The sequence below is a fragment of the Grus americana genome, chromosome 2, assembly GCF_028858705.1.
Source record: "Grus americana isolate bGruAme1 chromosome 2, bGruAme1.mat, whole genome shotgun sequence".
In the NCBI taxonomy this organism is placed as follows: Eukaryota; Metazoa; Chordata; class Aves; order Gruiformes; family Gruidae; genus Grus; species Grus americana.
Window position 1 is genome coordinate 169,082,188 of NC_072853.1, and position 15,138 is coordinate 169,097,325.

General features: G+C 75.6%; 2 protein-coding genes across 5 annotated transcripts; both read left to right on the forward strand.

Annotated features, from left to right (window-relative positions):
* Positions 1 to 53: 53 nt before the first annotated feature.
* On the forward strand, positions 54 to 4,585 carry ABCB8 (ATP binding cassette subfamily B member 8). Its single transcript, XM_054817258.1, has 16 exons — positions 54 to 208; positions 632 to 911; positions 990 to 1,145; positions 1,231 to 1,325; positions 1,412 to 1,517; positions 1,598 to 1,759; positions 1,866 to 1,951; positions 2,030 to 2,127; positions 2,225 to 2,330; positions 2,443 to 2,476; positions 2,565 to 2,701; positions 2,800 to 2,894; positions 3,229 to 3,362; positions 3,514 to 3,661; positions 4,085 to 4,335; positions 4,422 to 4,585. Exons 1-16 carry the CDS (start codon positions 117 to 119, stop codon positions 4,500 to 4,502), a joined length of 2,061 nt encoding a protein of 686 aa, XP_054673233.1. The 5' UTR covers positions 54 to 116; the 3' UTR covers positions 4,503 to 4,585.
* Positions 4,586 to 5,323: 738 nt separating this feature from the next.
* Positions 5,324 to 15,091, forward strand: ASIC3 (acid sensing ion channel subunit 3). Of its 4 annotated transcripts, none has more exons than XM_054814627.1 (11): positions 5,324 to 6,315; positions 10,966 to 11,116; positions 11,191 to 11,318; positions 12,113 to 12,263; positions 12,367 to 12,423; positions 12,840 to 12,993; positions 13,343 to 13,434; positions 13,513 to 13,592; positions 13,671 to 13,742; positions 13,971 to 14,023; positions 14,685 to 15,090. In XM_054814627.1, exons 1-11 carry the CDS (start codon positions 5,761 to 5,763, stop codon positions 14,761 to 14,763), a joined length of 1,572 nt encoding a protein of 523 aa, XP_054670602.1. In that variant the 5' UTR covers positions 5,324 to 5,760; the 3' UTR covers positions 14,764 to 15,090. The 4 variants fall into 4 exon arrangements, with proteins under 4 accessions (XP_054670602.1, XP_054670603.1, XP_054670606.1 ...); XM_054814628.1 differs by having other exon boundaries at positions 13,343 to 13,418; XM_054814631.1 differs by lacking the exon at positions 13,971 to 14,023 and having other exon boundaries at positions 13,343 to 13,418; positions 14,685 to 15,091.
* Positions 15,092 to 15,138: the final 47 nt, after the last annotated feature.

Genomic DNA, 15,138 nt, shown 5'->3' on the forward strand with positions numbered 1-15,138 from the left:
CCCCCGCCCGCCCCGGTGCCGCCCCGGTCCCGCTCCCGCCCGCCCCTGCCCGCCCCGGTCCCGCCCCGGTGCCGCCCCGGTCCCGCCCCCGCCCGCCCGGGGTGCCCGGGCCCGCCATGGTGCTGCTGCTGCTGCGGGCGCTCGGCGCTCGCTCCGGGCTCCGCTCGGTCCCCGCTGCGCTGCGGCCGCCCCCCGCCCCGGGGCGCAGGTACCGGGGAGCCCGGCGGGGGGGGAACCCAACTCCCGGGTCCCTTGGGGTGGGGGGAGCCCGGCTCTGGGGTCCCCGGGGGCGGGGGGGGGGGGGGCGCAGGGGGGGTGCCGGGGGGTTTGGGGCACCCGGGGGGTGCAGGGGGTGGGGGTGGGGGGGTCCCAAAGGCTGGGGGGGGGGGGTGTGTGCACAGGGGGAGAGCGGAGGGGGCTGGGTGCTGGCACGCAGCCCTGGGGGGGACACTGGGGCTACTGGGGGGGGCGAGGGTGTCCCCTGCCCCGGGACAGCCCAGGGCGGCATGGGGAGGCTGGCCGTGCCTGGGGGGGGGGGGGAACAGCCCTCGCCAGGTCCCCCCCGCCCCGTGTCCCCCGGGAGGGCACTGGGTCCCAAGTTCGGGCACCCCACGCTCACCGCTCTCCCCAGTTTCAGGTATGGGGGGGGGCGCCTGGGGCTCACCGGCCCCCCTCGCCCCCCCCCCGGCCCCGCACCATCAGCACCGCGCTGCCTGCTCCTGGCCGGCCCCGCCACGGCCTGCGTGGCCCTCGGCTTGCTGGGCACAGCCGCACGCTGCCAGGAGGCTGCCGTCCCCGCCGTCCCCGTCCCCCCTGAGCCCTCGCAGCCCCGGCCGGAGCCCACCTTCAACTGGCCGGCGTTCTGGGCCTTCCTGCGCCCCCAGCTCCTGGCCCTCTCGGCAGCCGTGGTGGTGAGCAGGGGCGGGCGGGCGGCCACGGTCCCCCTCGTTCCCGCCGTCCCCGTGCCGTGACGCTCGCCGTCCCCGCAGCTGGCGCTGGGCGCAGCCCTGCTCAACGTCCGCATCCCGGTGCTGCTGGGGCAGCTGGTGAACGTGGTGGCCCGCTGCACCCACGGCCGCATCACCGGCTACCTGCAGGAAGCCCGGCGCCCGGCCCTGCGCCTACTCGCCGTCTACTGCCTGCAGGTGGGTGCCGGCACCCCGAGCCGGGGGTGGGGGTCCGGGGGCTGCCCCCGCCCCGCGCCCTCCCGAGCCCCTCTCCTCTCCGCAGGGGCTGCTGACCTTCGGGTACATCGCGCTGCTGGCGCGGGTGGGGGAGCGCGTGGCGGGCAGCATGCGCAAGGCGCTCTTCGTCTCCCTGCTCCGGTAAAACGCCCCGCGGGGCAGCGGGGGACGGGGTGCAGGGGGAGCCCCCAGCCCGCCGCCCCGGCACACCGCCGCCCTCCCGGCAGGCAGGACGTGGCGTTCTTCGACGCCAACCGGACGGGGCAGCTGGTGAACCGGCTGACGGCCGACATCCAGGAGTTCAAGTCTTCCTTCAAGCTGGCCATCTCCCAGGTGAGGCCCCCAGCCAGCAGCACCGGCCCCCCCCCCCCCGCCCCCCAAAGCCCCCAGCACCCACCCCTGCCCCCCCCCAGGGCCTGCGCAGCGGCACCCAGACGGCGGGCTGCTTCGTCTCGCTCTACCTGCTCTCGCCCAAGCTGACCGGCCTCCTGCTCGTGGTGCTGCCGGCGCTGGTGGGCGCCGGGGCCCTCATCGGCGCCGTCCTCCGCAGCCTCTCCCGCCGGGCGCAGGAGCAGGTAACCCCGCGCTTGTCCCCCCACCCCCAAGGGACCCCTCCATCCCCCCGGGGCCAGAGCGGGGGGTGTCCCATGGCGGCCCCCCTCTCCGTCCCTCTCCCCGCAGGTAGCCAAGGCCACCGGGGTGGCGGACGAGGTGCTGGGAAACGTCCGGACCGTGCGCGCCTTCGCCATGGAGGACCGGCAGGCAGGGTAAAGGGGCGGTGGGGGCTCTTGCCCAGCGGGGGTGGCGGGGGGCCGGGGGGGGGTCAGCCCCGTCCCTGCCCGCAGGCTGTACTGCGCCGAGGTGGACCGCGCCGGGTGGCTGAACGAGCGGCTGGGGCTGGGCATCGCCGCCTTCCAGGGGCTCTCCAACCTGGCGCTCAACGGTGAGTGGGTGCCGTGGGGCGGGACCCGTGGTGCCGTGGGGCAGGGCCCCGCAGTGCCGGGGTGCCCCGGGTCCCACCTCCGCCCCGTGCCCCGCAGGCATCGTCCTGGGGACCATCTTCGTGGGTGGCTCCCTGATGGCCGGGGACGAGCTCTCGCCGGGCGACCTCATGTCCTTCCTGGTGGCCTCGCAGACGGTGCAAAGGTCAGAGCAGGGCCCGGCACGGCGCCTCCCCCGGCACCCCCGGCACCCCGGTGTGCCGCAGCCTGCCTGGGGCGCAGCCCTGAGCTCGACCTCCCGCCTTGTGCCCCGACAGGTCCATGGCCAACATCTCCATCCTGCTTGGGCAGGTGGGTGGGGTGGGGTGGGAGCTCCTGCGGCCCCTCGCCATGGGGGGCAGGGGACGGGCTCGGGGTGCTCCCGCCACCGTCCCCGCAGGTGGTGCGAGGTCTGAGCGCCGGTGCCCGCGTCTTCGAGTTGCTGACGCTGGAGCCCAGCGTGGCGCTGCGGGGTGGGGGCTCCATCCCCAGCCACTCCCTGCTCGGCCGCATCTGCTTCCACCACGTCTCCTTCAGGTGAGCGGCCCTGCCCCCCCCCCACCCGCCCCCCCGAGCCGCCCCGCAGGCTGGGGGCCAGCACCGTGCGCCTGCACCCCCCGCTCCTCTCCCTGCAGCTACCCCACCCGCCCCGGCTACCCGGTCCTGCGGGACTTCAGCCTCACCCTGCCGCCCTGCAAGACGGTGGCCATCGTGGGACCGTCCGGAGGAGGTACCGGCCTGGCCGTGGCCCCCTCGCCCGCCCCGGCCCTCCCTGCACCCCCAGGGCAGGGGACCCCTGGCCGGTGCATCCCAGCCGGCGGGGCAGGAACCGACCCGACCTCCCCGGGGACGCCAGCTCAGCCCCTCACCCGTCCCCTGGCCCGTCGCTCCCGCGCCCCAGTCCTCTGCCCAGTGAGCCCAGTGGGCGCCAGGGACTGGGAACCAGCTTCCATGCCTCCCACCCACCCGCCCACCTCTGCGAGGCCGGGGGTCACGGCCGGAGCCGGGGGGCGCGGGGGTGTGCGGCCGGGTGGTGCCGCGGCGCTGAGGGCTGCCCTCCGCAGGGAAGTCGACGGTGGCGGCGCTGCTGGAGCGGTTCTACGAGCCCACGCAGGGCACCATCACCCTGGACGGCCACGACATCTCCTCCCTGGACCCCTCCTGGCTGCGAGGGCAGGTCATCGGCTTCATCAGCCAGGTTCGGGGCTGCCGTGGGGCCGCCGTGGGGCGCGGGGCTGCCGTGGGGCAGGCGCTGAACGGGAACCTGCCAGGCCCACGCTGTGCCCGGGGGAGGGGAGGGAGGTGGCCCCATCCAGGACTTGGTGCTGAGGTGCCGGATGCTGCCCCAGGAGCCGGTGCTCTTCGGAACGACCATCATGGAGAACATCCGCTTCGGGAAGCCGGGAGCCTCTGACGCGGAGGTGTACGCCGCAGCCCAGCTCGCCAACGCCGACGGCTTCATCCGCAGCTTCCCCGAGGGCTACGACACCGTCGTGGGTACGTGCCGGGCTCGTGCCGGGCTGCGTGCCGCGGAGCAGGGCACGGCGGGGGGCCCAGCCCGGCAGCAGTGTGGGGCACGGCGGGGGTGGGAGGCGGGCAGAGGCCCCCGAGCCGGGTCAGCTGCCCCACGGGACAGAGGGACCAGCGTGAGACCGGGGCCAAGGTGACCCGAGTCCCCCCGGGGACGCCGGCTGCCGGTCACCGCTGACGCGAGGCTGTGCCGGGAGGGAGCAGCAGCTGCGCCGGGCTCCCCGCAGGAAGGACGTGGTTCGGTGCTGGCGTTCCTGGGGGGTTCCCTGGCTCTGGTGGGGCCGGCGGTGCGGGAACACGGCTGCGCCCCTCCGCTCCCTTCCTTGGGATCCGTCCGGCGGTTTCCCCTGGCTGGGGCGGCACCGGCATCCCTGCGGTTGTCCCGGTCAGGCGAGCGCGGCGTGACGCTCTCGGGGGGTCAGAAGCAGCGCATCGCCATCGCCCGGGCCCTGCTGAAGGACCCCGCCGTCCTCATCCTGGACGAGGCCACGAGCGCGCTGGACGCCCAGTCGGAGAAGGTGGTGCAGGAGGCGCTTGACCGCGCCGTCTCGGGCCGCACGGTGCTGCTCATCGCCCACCGCCTCAGCACCATCCGGGGAGCCGACCTCATCGTGGTGCTGGCGCAGGGCCGGGTGGCCGAGGTGAGCAGCGCCCGGGGGGGGGGTGGGCAGGAGCGGGCAGGGGCTGGGCAGCCCCAGGGGTGACGCCGTCTCCGCCATCCCCGCAGGCAGGGACCCACGAGGAGCTGGTGCGACGGGGGGGTCTCTACGCCGAGCTCATCCGACGGCAGGCCAAGGACCAGTCCTGAGCGTGGGGCAGAGCCGGGGGGGGACACACGACACCACCGGGGTGCCCCCCTGCTGCTCCCCAATAAACCAGGGATAGAAGGCGGCTGCGGGGGCTCTGCTGTGTGGTGCTGGGGGGGGCAAGCTGTGGTGGCTCTGGCTCTGCGGCCCGTGGGGATGGCAGTGCCCTGCGTGGGGGGGGGGAGCCCGCATCACCCCCCGGGGTGGGGGGACCCTGCGTGACCCCCCGAGACGGGAGACCCCTGCATCATCCTCCAGGGTGGGGGACCCCTGGAGTGGGGGGGCCATATGTCATCCCCTGGGGTGCAGGACCCCTGCGTCGCCCTCTGGGCTGGGGGACCCCCATGTGCCCCCCCAGATGCAAGATCCCTGCATCACCCCCGGACGGAGGAACCCCTCTGTGACTCCCCGGGGTGGGGGGACCCCTGCGTCGCCCCGGGGAAGGGGAGCTGCCTGCTGAGGCCCCCCCTGGAGCTCTCTGCGTCCCGAACCCCCCTATTCACACACACACCCCCCCCCAAGGCCCCGCCGCTGCCCCGGGCCGGCCCGGGCTCTGCAGCCGCGGGTGGGGGGGGCGCAGCGCGGCCCCGGGGGGGTCCTGCGGCCCCGCTCGGGCACTGCCCCCAGCCGGGTTCCCCCCCCCCCGCGCCGGGCTCAGCGGGGGCTCCGTGCCCGGGGATGGGGGAGCCGGGGCGGGGGGGGCAGCAGCGGGGCAGCCGCCGGCCCCTCGGCTCCGCGCCCCCCCCCCCCCCCCCCCCCGCGATCGCCGGGGGGCGGCAGCGGGTGGAGCCGCCGCGGGAGGGGCGGGGGCGGGGGGCGGCCGCAGAGCGGCAGCGGCTGCGCCGCGGCAGCGGGAGCGGAACCGGGGCTGGAGTCGGGGCCGGGGCCGGGGCTGGGGCTGCGCTGGCCGGGGGCTCCGCGGTACCGGCAGCGCGGGGGGGCGGAGCGGCCGGGCCTGCCCTGCCTGCCTTACCCTGCCTGCCTGCCCTGCCTGCCCTGCCTGCCCTGCCTTACCCTGCCTTACCCTGCCTGCCTCTCCCCTGCCTCTCCCCTGCCTTACCCTGCCTGCCTCTCCCCTCCCCTGCCTGCCCTGCCTGCCCTGCCTACCGTACCTTACCCTGCCCACCCTGCCCACCCTGCCTGCCCACCTGCCCGCAGCCCCCTGAGCGCAGCGCGGCGATGGGCCGGGGGCGGCCGGGGGGTCGGCAGCGGTCGCGGGGGGGCTGAGCGGGGCGGGGAGCGCCGGGGCCCGTCGGCAGGATGAGGGGGGGCTCAGAGGGCAGCGGGGAGGGCGAGGGGCTCTCCAGCCTGCGGGCCTTCGCCCACAGCTCCTCGCTGCACGGCATCAGCCACGTCTTCGCCTACGGGGCCGTGTCGCTGCGCCGCGTGCTGTGGGGGGCCTTTTTCCTGGGGTCCCTGGGGCTGCTGCTGCTGGTCTGCGCCGAGCGCGTCGCCTACTTCCTCACCTACCCCCACGTCACCAAGCTGGACGAGGTGGCCGCCCACAACCTCACCTTCCCGGCCATCACCATCTGCAACCTCAACGAGTTCCGCTTCTCCAAGATCACCCGCAACGACATGTACCACGTGGGCGAGCTGCTGGCGCTGCTCAACGACCGCTACGAGATCAGCAACCCGCAGCTGGCCGAGCCCCACGTCCTGGCCGCCCTGCGCGACAAGGCCAACTTCAAGAACTTCAAGGCCAAGCCCTTCAGCATGGCCGAGTTCTACAACCGCACCGGCCACGACCTGGCCGACATGCTGCTGCAGTGTTCCTTCCGCGGCGCCAACTGCACCGCCCGCAACTTCACCGTGGTGAGTGCCGGCCTCGCGGCGCGGTGCCCGGCCGGAGGAGGGGGCTCCGCCGGGGACGGGGTGGCCGCGTGCCCCCAGGGACCGCGAATGGACACAGGTGTCCCGCCAGGGTCGGGCGCCGGCGTGCCGGGCTGCCGTGGTGCCGATGAGCGAGCCCCTTCTCCCAGCCCGCAGCCGTCCCGCCGGCGCATCCCACCGCCCGCAGCGCGCCGGCCCGTGCCCACCACCCCGGTGCCGCAGCAGGCTGGGTGCCAGGCTGGGGTGCCCCCGCCCCGCGCTCGCCGTGGGGGTGCCAGGCAGCTGGGAACGGCACCCAGGCTGGAGCCGCGCTGTGCCGGGGGCCCTGCACCGAGTCAGCCAGCTCTGCCTGCGTGCAGCCGCTCGGGCAGGGGGTCCTCGTGGGTACGGGATGCTCACGGGCACGGCCTGCAGCCTCGCTCCCCCTGCGCCAGCCCCAGATGCCGCCTGGGCACCGTCGGCGGCAGCAGCAGCCGCTTCCCCCGGGCTGTGTTTGCAGACAGGCTCCCACCCCCGCGGCTCCTCCGCACAGCCTGCCCCGGTGTGGGCGGGGGTCCCCTGTGCCAGAACCGTCCCCCCGCAGCCGGCGGGCACCCGGCCCCAGTGCTGCCCCCAGCACCGCACACCGCTCCGGGGGCTGTGCCCGCTCTGCTCCCGGCCCAGGGAGTCGCCGGTGCCCGTGTGCTCCCAGCACACCGGCCGTGCCGCACGGCGTGCCAGCGGGGCTGCACAGGGCCGAGCCGTGGCCCCCGGGCTGCGGGTTCGTGCACGGGTGACGTGCAGGGTGCGGGCAGCTGCCGGAGCGTTGGCAGGGGGGAGCAGCGCTGCCACGTCCCTGTGCAGAGGTGCCCTCCCTGCCCCATGCAGCCCCGGGCGGGCACAGGGACCCCCCACCCAGCGCTCGGCTCCCCCAGGCAAACCTCGGCCTGTGCCGCATCCTGCCCGGGAGGGACGGGCAGGGACGGCGGTGCGGGCAGGGCTGGCGGCGTGGGGCAGGACGGGCAGGGACGGTGGTGCGGGCAGGGCAGGGGTGTGCTTCGTGCTGCGGCAGCGCCGGGGGAGCGGCCGTGCTGTGGCAGCCTGTGCCCGCTGTGCACGGCTCTGCTCAGTCCCCACGGCTGTCACCGTGGGCTCGGCCGCAGTATCACAACAGCAATTACCGTCAGCTTAAGGCTCTTAGCGCGCAAAATTAATTTTCCTTGGGAGCTCCGTTGAAAAGCATGCCTTTTGGCAGCGCCGCGCCCTTTGCCGGAGCAGCTCCGCCGGTGCCCCCGCGGCAGGGCGAGGCGGCGGCAGCCCCGGGGTCGAGGGCCGGGACGCGCGGCGGGAGGGGTGTGGGTCCCCGGGGCAGGACCGGGGGTGGCACGCGCTGCGTGGCGGCAGCTCGCTGCAGCCTGAAAGCCGGCGCCTCTCCGGGGAGCGTGGCTGAGCTGCCAGGGCCCCGGCATGCCGCCGGCGTGCAGGGCCGGTGCCTGCCCCAGGGGCTGGTGGGCACCCGTCTCCGTTCCCGTGCCGATGATCTCGGGGGGCACGCGCGTGCCGCGCTGCTCCCGCTGCCCCCGGGCTCGCCGCCGCCACCGGGAGCGTTGGCTCTGCCCACGTGTGCCGCACGACCGGCCCCGCTGCCACCTCGTCTCCGACTGGCGGTGAGAAACTCCGGCGTGAGCAGCCGCAGCGGCCCCTGGCACACGCAGCCCCCCCGGGGCCGCCCTGCCCTGGCTCAGCCCAGTGTCCGGCTGCAACTTTGCCAGCTAAAAATACGGAGCTAATGCCGGGACTTAGTCACGGATTATCGTCCCCTGCCCTGGGCCTCGGCGCTGAGCCGGCAGCTCCCGGCACCGCGTCCCGTCCGGCGGCAGTGGGCCCTGGGGCTGCCGGGGCTGCCGTCCCGTGCCTGGGACGGAGAGGCCGGCCGTGCGTGGCGCCTCGTCCCAGCCCTGTCCCTGGGGTCCCCGGGGTCCCCGGGCACGTGGCGAGTGTCCGAAGGAAGGGCCATGCCGCCTGGCTCTGTGCCCCCCGGTTGCCCCCGCCGGGGCCGGCAGGGATGGGACGAGCCGGGGCGCCGGGATGGGAGGTGCTCGGGGCCAGCACGGCCCCAGGGTGCAGGGACAAGGGGGGTCCTGGGTGCGGGGACAGCAGGTCCCTGGGGTGCAGGGCTGGGGGGGCTGACGGTGGGTCACCCCGAGCGTGGGGAGCAGGAGGGCTGGCAGTGCTGGGGCCGTGTCCTTGTCCCCGTCCCGGTCCCCCCAGCTGCTGGCTCCAGCGCATCCCTGTGCCGGGCAGCCGTTGCCATGGCAGCCGCCCCCCCATCCTCCTTGGGCAGCGTGTTGCCATGGTGATGGCTCCCCTTTTTGGGAGCAGCCCGTTGCCACAGCAGCGCCCCCCACACACACGTTGGGGCAGGACGGGGGACACCACACGCAGGGGGACATGCACCCCATCGCAGGGGGCCCTGACCCCAAGGGGCAGCTACGGTGCCCCAGGGCCGCTGCACCCCCCCGGACCTTGGCTCAGTGATGGGACTGGGGGCCCCCAGCCCCCCCCTTCGCCCTGCGTCTGGGGCAGCCCCTCCGTGGCGGGGGGGGGGCCACGGGCCCCTGGGTGGGATGGGGCTTTGCCCCAGGGCACGGGGACGGGGTAGGGGAGCGAAGCGGGGGTCAGGGGGCTGGGGGGCTGCCTGGGGCTGGGGGGGCTTTGGCTGCTTTTGGCCGCATACCTGGTGGGGAAGGGGGCTGCGGGCCTGGGGGGCTCTGGGGGGCGGCTCGGGGTTGTTGAGCTCAGGGTCACACTGGGGCCGTTGGGGTCCCTGTGGGTGCTGGTCCCTGCCGTGGGTGCTGGTCCCTGGGGGCCCTGGGCACGGGGCAGGCTCTCAGGTCCTGGTGGGGATGACGGCCTCTGCCGCCACGGCTAAGCCGAGCCCCGGTCCCCGCCGCCATCCTCCCCGCTCACGTGTCGCCACGCAGCCCCGCGTCCCCCCGCCGCCCTGCGTCCCCCCAGAGCCGTGCTGAAACCCAATCCCCCTGCAGAGCCGCGGCAGGACGGGCGGCCATGGCCACCGAGCCGCCGGAGCCGGGCGTGGGGGTGTGGGGGCCGGCCAGCCTGGCCACCTTCGCCCGCTCCTGCACCCTGCACGGGCTGGGGCACGTCTTCGCGCCCGGGGCACCGGCACCGCGCCGCCTGCTCTGGGCCGGCGCCTTCCTGGCCTCGCTGGGCGCCTTCCTGCTGCAGGCGGGGGAGCGGGTCCGGCACTACGCCACGTACCCCCGCGTCACCGTGCTGGACGAGGCGGAGAGCCGCGTCCTCGTCTTCCCCGCCGTCACCCTCTGCAACTACAACCGCGTCCGGCGCTCGCAGCTCACCCCCAACGACCTGTTCTGGCTGGGCGGCGAGCTGCTGGCGGTGGGGAGGGAGGACTTTCCCCGCTACCTGCAGGCGCTGGGGCAGCCCCCCGACCTCGCCGGCTTCTTCCCCAGCAAGAGCTACGACCTGGGCGCCTTCTACCAGCGCGCCGGGCACCCCATCCACGAGATGCTGCTGCGCTGCCGCTTCCGCGGCCGGGACTGCGGCCCCGAGAACTTCACCGCCGTGAGTGCCAGCGCCACGGCCAGCGCCACGGCCACGGCCGGCTGTGCCCCGGGCAGGACCCACGGCAGCCCCAGCCCCGGCTGGCTCTGCCCTGGGCAGGGCTTGGGCAGGACCCCCGGGGCTGAGCAGGTTTTGGGGCCGCGGGGCGTGCAGGCTGTGGGGTGGTCGGCTGTGGGGCGATGGCGGGGTGCAGGCTGTGGGACGGTGGGCTGTGTGCGCTCTGCGGGGCCGCGGGGCGCGCGGGCTGCGGGGCGATGATGTGGTGGGGGCACAGCCCCTGCCCACCCTGCCGTCCCCCAGCCCCAAGCGCTCGGTGAAGCTCCCACCGTGCTGCGCCGGGACGGCTCCTCTCGCCCGCCCTGTGCCCACGGGGCTGTGGGGAAGCGTGGTGGAGACGGGGAGTCATGGGGGGGCTGTGGGGCTGCAGCGCAGGCATGGGGGGACCGGGGGGGGCGATGGCTGCAGCGTGCGGCTCTCAGTCCCGCTCCCCACGGGGGGCCAGGGCCAGGGGGGTGGGGGCGGGAAGTGGCTGGGGGGCAGCGGGGGCGAGGGCCATGGGGGGGCAGGCGGTCTGTGCTCGCTGCTGCAGAGGCTCTGTGCTTGGGGGGGCTGCGGGAAGAGGGGGGTTGGGGTCCCACATGGACGGAGCTGGGGAGGGACCGTCCCTCTGCCGCGGTGACTGTGGGGCAGGACGCGGGGTGGGGGTCCCGCAGGGCCGTCCGGACGCCGGGGCTGTCGGGACCTGGCAGAGCCGAGGGCACCATACCGGGGCAGGGACAGCAGCAGCCGCCCCACAGCCCCGTCCACAGCCCCACGCGGGTCCCAAAGGGGAAGGGTGGATGCAGCAGCCCCTGCCCTGTGCATGGACTGGTGGGGCACTGGGATCCTGCACTGGGGCCGTGCTGGGTCCCCAGGCGCTGCCCCCCTGTCCCTGCTGGGTGGGTGCAGGGCAGGCGGCCCCAGCTCCCGGCCCCCAGCACCCCGAACGCCGCCGTCCCCCGGGTGACCCCCGCGGCGGGCGCTGAGGGTCCTGCCCTGCCCCCCCAGATCTTCACCCGCCTGGGCAAGTGCTACACCTTCAACTCGGGGGGGCCGGGCCGGGAGGTGCTGACCACGCTGCAGGGCGGCGCGGGGAACGGCCTGGAGCTGATGCTCAACGTGCAGCAAGAGGAATACCTGCCCGTCTGGGGGGACACGGGTGAGGGTCCCCCCGCAGCCCTGCCCGCGGCGCGGCCGTCGCCCCGCGCCCCCGACGCCCTCCCTGCCTTGCAGACGAGACCTCCTACGAGGCGGGGGTGAAGGTGCAGATCCACAGCCAGGAGGAACCCCCCTTCATTGACCAGCTGGGCTTCGGCGTGGCGCCCGGCTTCCAGACCTTCGTGTCCTGCCAGCAGCAGCGGGTATCCGGCCGCTCTGCCCACGGGGCACGCGGAGGGGGCTGCCGGGGGGCCGCACAGCCGCGGCCACCCCCGCCGGGACGTCCCGTGCCGAGCCGTGCCGCACGGCAGGTACCGCACCCACGGTGTGGCAGCTCTGCCGCCACGACGGCCGGGAACACCGCGACAGGGCGTGGGGCGGCCCCACACCGGCACTGCTCGGGCCCACCGCAGGCAGCGGCTCCGGCAGCGACCCCCCAGCCTCCCGCTGAACAGACTGTCGGCAGGGGCGGCATCCAGCTCGCGCAGCCAGACACCTAAATTTAGGTGTCTCGAGTGGGCGTCTCCATGTGTGCCGGCACTCGCGGCGCGGGCGGCAGGGAGCACGGCGGCGGTGAGAGCGTGGCCCTCGGCACCCATGGGTGCCCCGCTGAGCCCTGCGGCTGCAAGCACGCTCCCCGCACCGGCCACGGCACGGCCCCTCCGGCTGCTGCCCACCCCGGGGATGTGGGGGTCCGTGCCGCTCCCCCGGCACATCGGGCTCGGCGTGCTCCCAGCTGGCACCGTGTGCCGGCCCTCGCCCGGCCCTTCCCTCCCTCCTGCCGCTGTGCCGGCCGCGGGTGACGCCGGCCCCGACGCCCAGCCCCACGCCCAGCCAGGAGGTAGGGGTGGGAGCGGGGGGCTCCGGGGTGGCGTAACCCCCCCCCAGCACCGGCTCCGTGGGACGAGCTCTGCCTGAGGGACAGGCACCACGGCGGGATGGGGGGCAGGCAGCGCGGGCCGGGGACGCCGTGTTTTCCTTAGCCGGCGGCTGGCAGCTGGTGTACCTGCCCCCGCCCTGGGGGGACTGCAAGGCCACCCCCATCGAGTCCGACTTCTTCACCAACTACAGCATCACCGCCTGCCGCCTGGACTGCGAGACCCGCTACCTGGCCGAGAACTGCAACTGCCGCATGGTGCACATGCCGGGTGAGCCGGGACCGGGCCAGGGCCGGGGGTGGCTGCCGCGGGGCGGGGGCGGTGGGGAGACCCTCCTGCCCCTGCGACCGCCGCCTCCCCCCCCCTCCCCCAGGCAACGCCAACGTCTGCACCCCGGAGCAGTACAAGGAGTGCGCTGACCCCGCGCTGGGTACGTACTGGGGCAGCCCTCGCCACCTCCGGCATCCCCAGCCCAGCCAAGGGTCTCACCCCGGGGGCCACCATCCCCAGACACCCCCAGATTCATCTCCAGGACCCCTTGTTCCCCCCGGCTCCATCACCGTGAACGTGGCACCGGTGTCCCCGTGCCCTTGCTGGGGGGGGGGGTGTCACCGCTGTCCCTGCCTGCTCAGAGCGCAGGCAGGCAGGTCCAGGGTGTCCCCCCCCTCCACGTGCCGCCGGCACTGACTACGGCACACTTGTCCTGTGCCGCCAGCACCCACCCACCGCCCAGGCTTTGGCCGGGCCCGGGCCCTGTCCTCGCAGCAGCCCCATCCCCAGCGCGGGCCGGGGGGGGGTACGGCCACGCAGCCCCCATAGTCCCCGTCCCACCCGCGTCCCCCCCAGACTTCCTGGTGAAGAAGGACAGCGAGTACTGCGCCTGCCGCACGCCCTGCGCCATGGTGCGCTACGGCAAAGAGCTCTCCATGGTGAAGATCCCCAGCAAGGCCTCCGCCAGGTACCTGGCCAAGAAGTTCAACAAGACGGAGCAGTACATCGCGTGAGTGCTGCCGCCGCGCCGGCCCGCTGCCCCCCCAGCGTACGGCATGGCACGATGGTGTGATATGGCACGGCATGACGGTGTGACGTGGCACGGCACAGCCTCACGGCAGCCCCCAGCATATGCGAAGTGGCACGGCTCGGCACGGCACTGCCGCCCTTGTGCAAATCTGCTCCAGCACTGGGAAAACCATGCGGCACAGCACGGCATGGCACGGCACAGCACAGCATGGCACAGTACATCCTTGTGCCACCCTCACGCTGGCACCCCGGCACAGCGCGGCACGGCACAGTCCCCCCCTGCCCCCCCCCCACTCGTCCGTCTGTCCCAGCCCCATCTGCCCCCCCAGGGACAACGTGCTGGTCCTGGACATCTTCTTCGAGGCCCTGAACTACGAGATGATCGAGCAGAAGAAGGCGTACGAGGTGGCGGGGCTGCTGGGTGAGCGTCCGGGGGGGGGGCCGGGGCTGGGGGGCCGGGGGGGGGCAGCCCCCCTCTAACACCACCCCCCTTGCCCAGGCGACATCGGGGGGCAGATGGGGCTCTTCATCGGCGCCAGCCTCCTCACCATCCTGGAGATCTTCGACTACCTGTACGAGGTGAGGGCCCCCCCGCTCTGCCCCACGGCCGGGGGGTGCTCAGGGCCGCGGCCGGGGGCTCTGACCCGGCTCCCCCAGGTGTTCCGGGACAAACTGCTCAGCTTCTACAAGGAGAAGAGGAGGACCCCCAGGAGCGACAGCAGCGCCCTGGTAACCCCCCCCCCCCGCAGCCCCCGCCCGCCCCTGCCCCGCCGGGGGCTGCCCCCCCCCCCCCCGCCCCGTCCCCCCTCCCCGGGCGCAGCCGGCAAGGGGGGGCCCCGCACCTCATCCCACCCATCTGCTGCTCGGCCTCCCCCGCCCCGGGACCGGCTCCATCTCCCGCTCGGACCCCGCGCGCCCACCCGCTCCGCTCCGCTCCGCCCGCCCCCGCCGCTGCAGGAGCCTCCCCCGGGGCCGGGCAGCCCCGCCGTGCCGCTGCCTCCGGGGCCCAGGTAGAGACCCCGGGGCCGGGGGGGGCGGCACCCCGCGAGCCCCCGCCCGCAGTGCCGGCACGGGGGGGGACACACGGGGGGGGGGGCATGGGGGTCCCCGGCCGGGGCGCAGCGAGGGGCGAGGAGGACGCGACCCCCCGGGCAGGGACCCTCCGCCCCCCCCCCCCGCTCCCCCGCAGGCGGCCCCGGCCCCCCCCCCCCCTCCATCCCAGGCTTCTCTTGGCATCATCCCCGGGGCCGGGCCGGGGGGGCCGCCCCCCCGCTGGCTCCGCTCCCATCTTCATGCATCGCTCCCCACCACCGCGTCCCCCGGGCCCCCCCCGACCCCTCAGCCCGGGGACACCCCAACCTCCCCCCGCCCCCCCACAAAGGACACTGCGGGGCAGGAGGGAGCCCCGGTCCCGGGGGGGGCTGGCCGCTCGCTAACGGGGGGGGGGGGGGGAGGGCAGAATGGGGACAGCCTTGTTCCGCAGGGGCACGTGCTGCCCCCCCCCGGGGCAGAGCTGGGGCACCCCGAGGGGTGCGCAGGGCAGGGGTGAGCGGGGCTGAGCCCCCAACATGGCCGGGCACGGGGGGGGGGAAGGACGGTGGCAGCAGGGCCGGGGCACAGGGAGCGGCCACCAAAGCCCCCGGCCGCCCCCCACCGTGCCCCCATCCCCAGAGCGCCCGTCACCCCCCGCGCTGCCGCCCGGACAGTCTCAGCTTCGCCCCGAACGTGCTACCTCGTCACCCGGCTCTAGGCGCCTTTGAGGAGTTCGCCTGCTGAGGGCGGGCTGGGGGGGGGCCCGGGGGGGCCGCTGGCGGCAGACACGGGTACCCCCACCCTCCTGCCCCCCGGGACCCCGTGTGTCCGGCGCCGGGCCCCGAGGTGCCCCGCTCTGGGACCCCCCCCCGCCGAGGGGGCGGCGGGGGGCTGGGGGCGGCAGGGGCCCCCCGGCCCCGCTCCCGCGTCCCTGCATGCGCTGCTTGCGCCCGCGCCCCCTCCCGCTGCGCTGTACATGCGACGCCTGCTCGCTGCGGCCCCCCGCCCCATTAAAGTCCTACCCCGGGCCCTGGCTCCTGTGCTGCTGGTGGGGGGGCCCGGGGTGGTGGTGGGGGTGCTATGTGGCGGGGGG

Bases quoted from the DNA above. Each gene is read 5' to 3' on its own strand.
- ABCB8 (XM_054817258.1), top strand. From the start codon at position 117: ATGGTGCTGCTGCTGCTGCGGGCGCTCGGCGCTCGCTCCGGGCTCCGC. The intron at 1,326-1,411 runs GTAAAACGCCCC...CCCTCCCGGCAG, and splicing joins CTCTTCGTCTCCCTGCTCCG to GCAGGACGTGGCGTTCTTCG. The intron at 2,128-2,224 runs GTGAGTGGGTGC...CGTGCCCCGCAG, and splicing joins CTCCAACCTGGCGCTCAACG to GCATCGTCCTGGGGACCATC.
- ASIC3 (XM_054814627.1), top strand. From the start codon at position 5,761: ATGAGGGGGGGCTCAGAGGGCAGCGGGGAGGGCGAGGGGCTCTCCAGC. The intron at 11,319-12,112 runs GTATCCGGCCGC...GGCGGCTGGCAG, and splicing joins TGTCCTGCCAGCAGCAGCGG to CTGGTGTACCTGCCCCCGCC. The intron at 13,593-13,670 runs GTGAGGGCCCCC...CGGCTCCCCCAG, and splicing joins TCTTCGACTACCTGTACGAG to GTGTTCCGGGACAAACTGCT.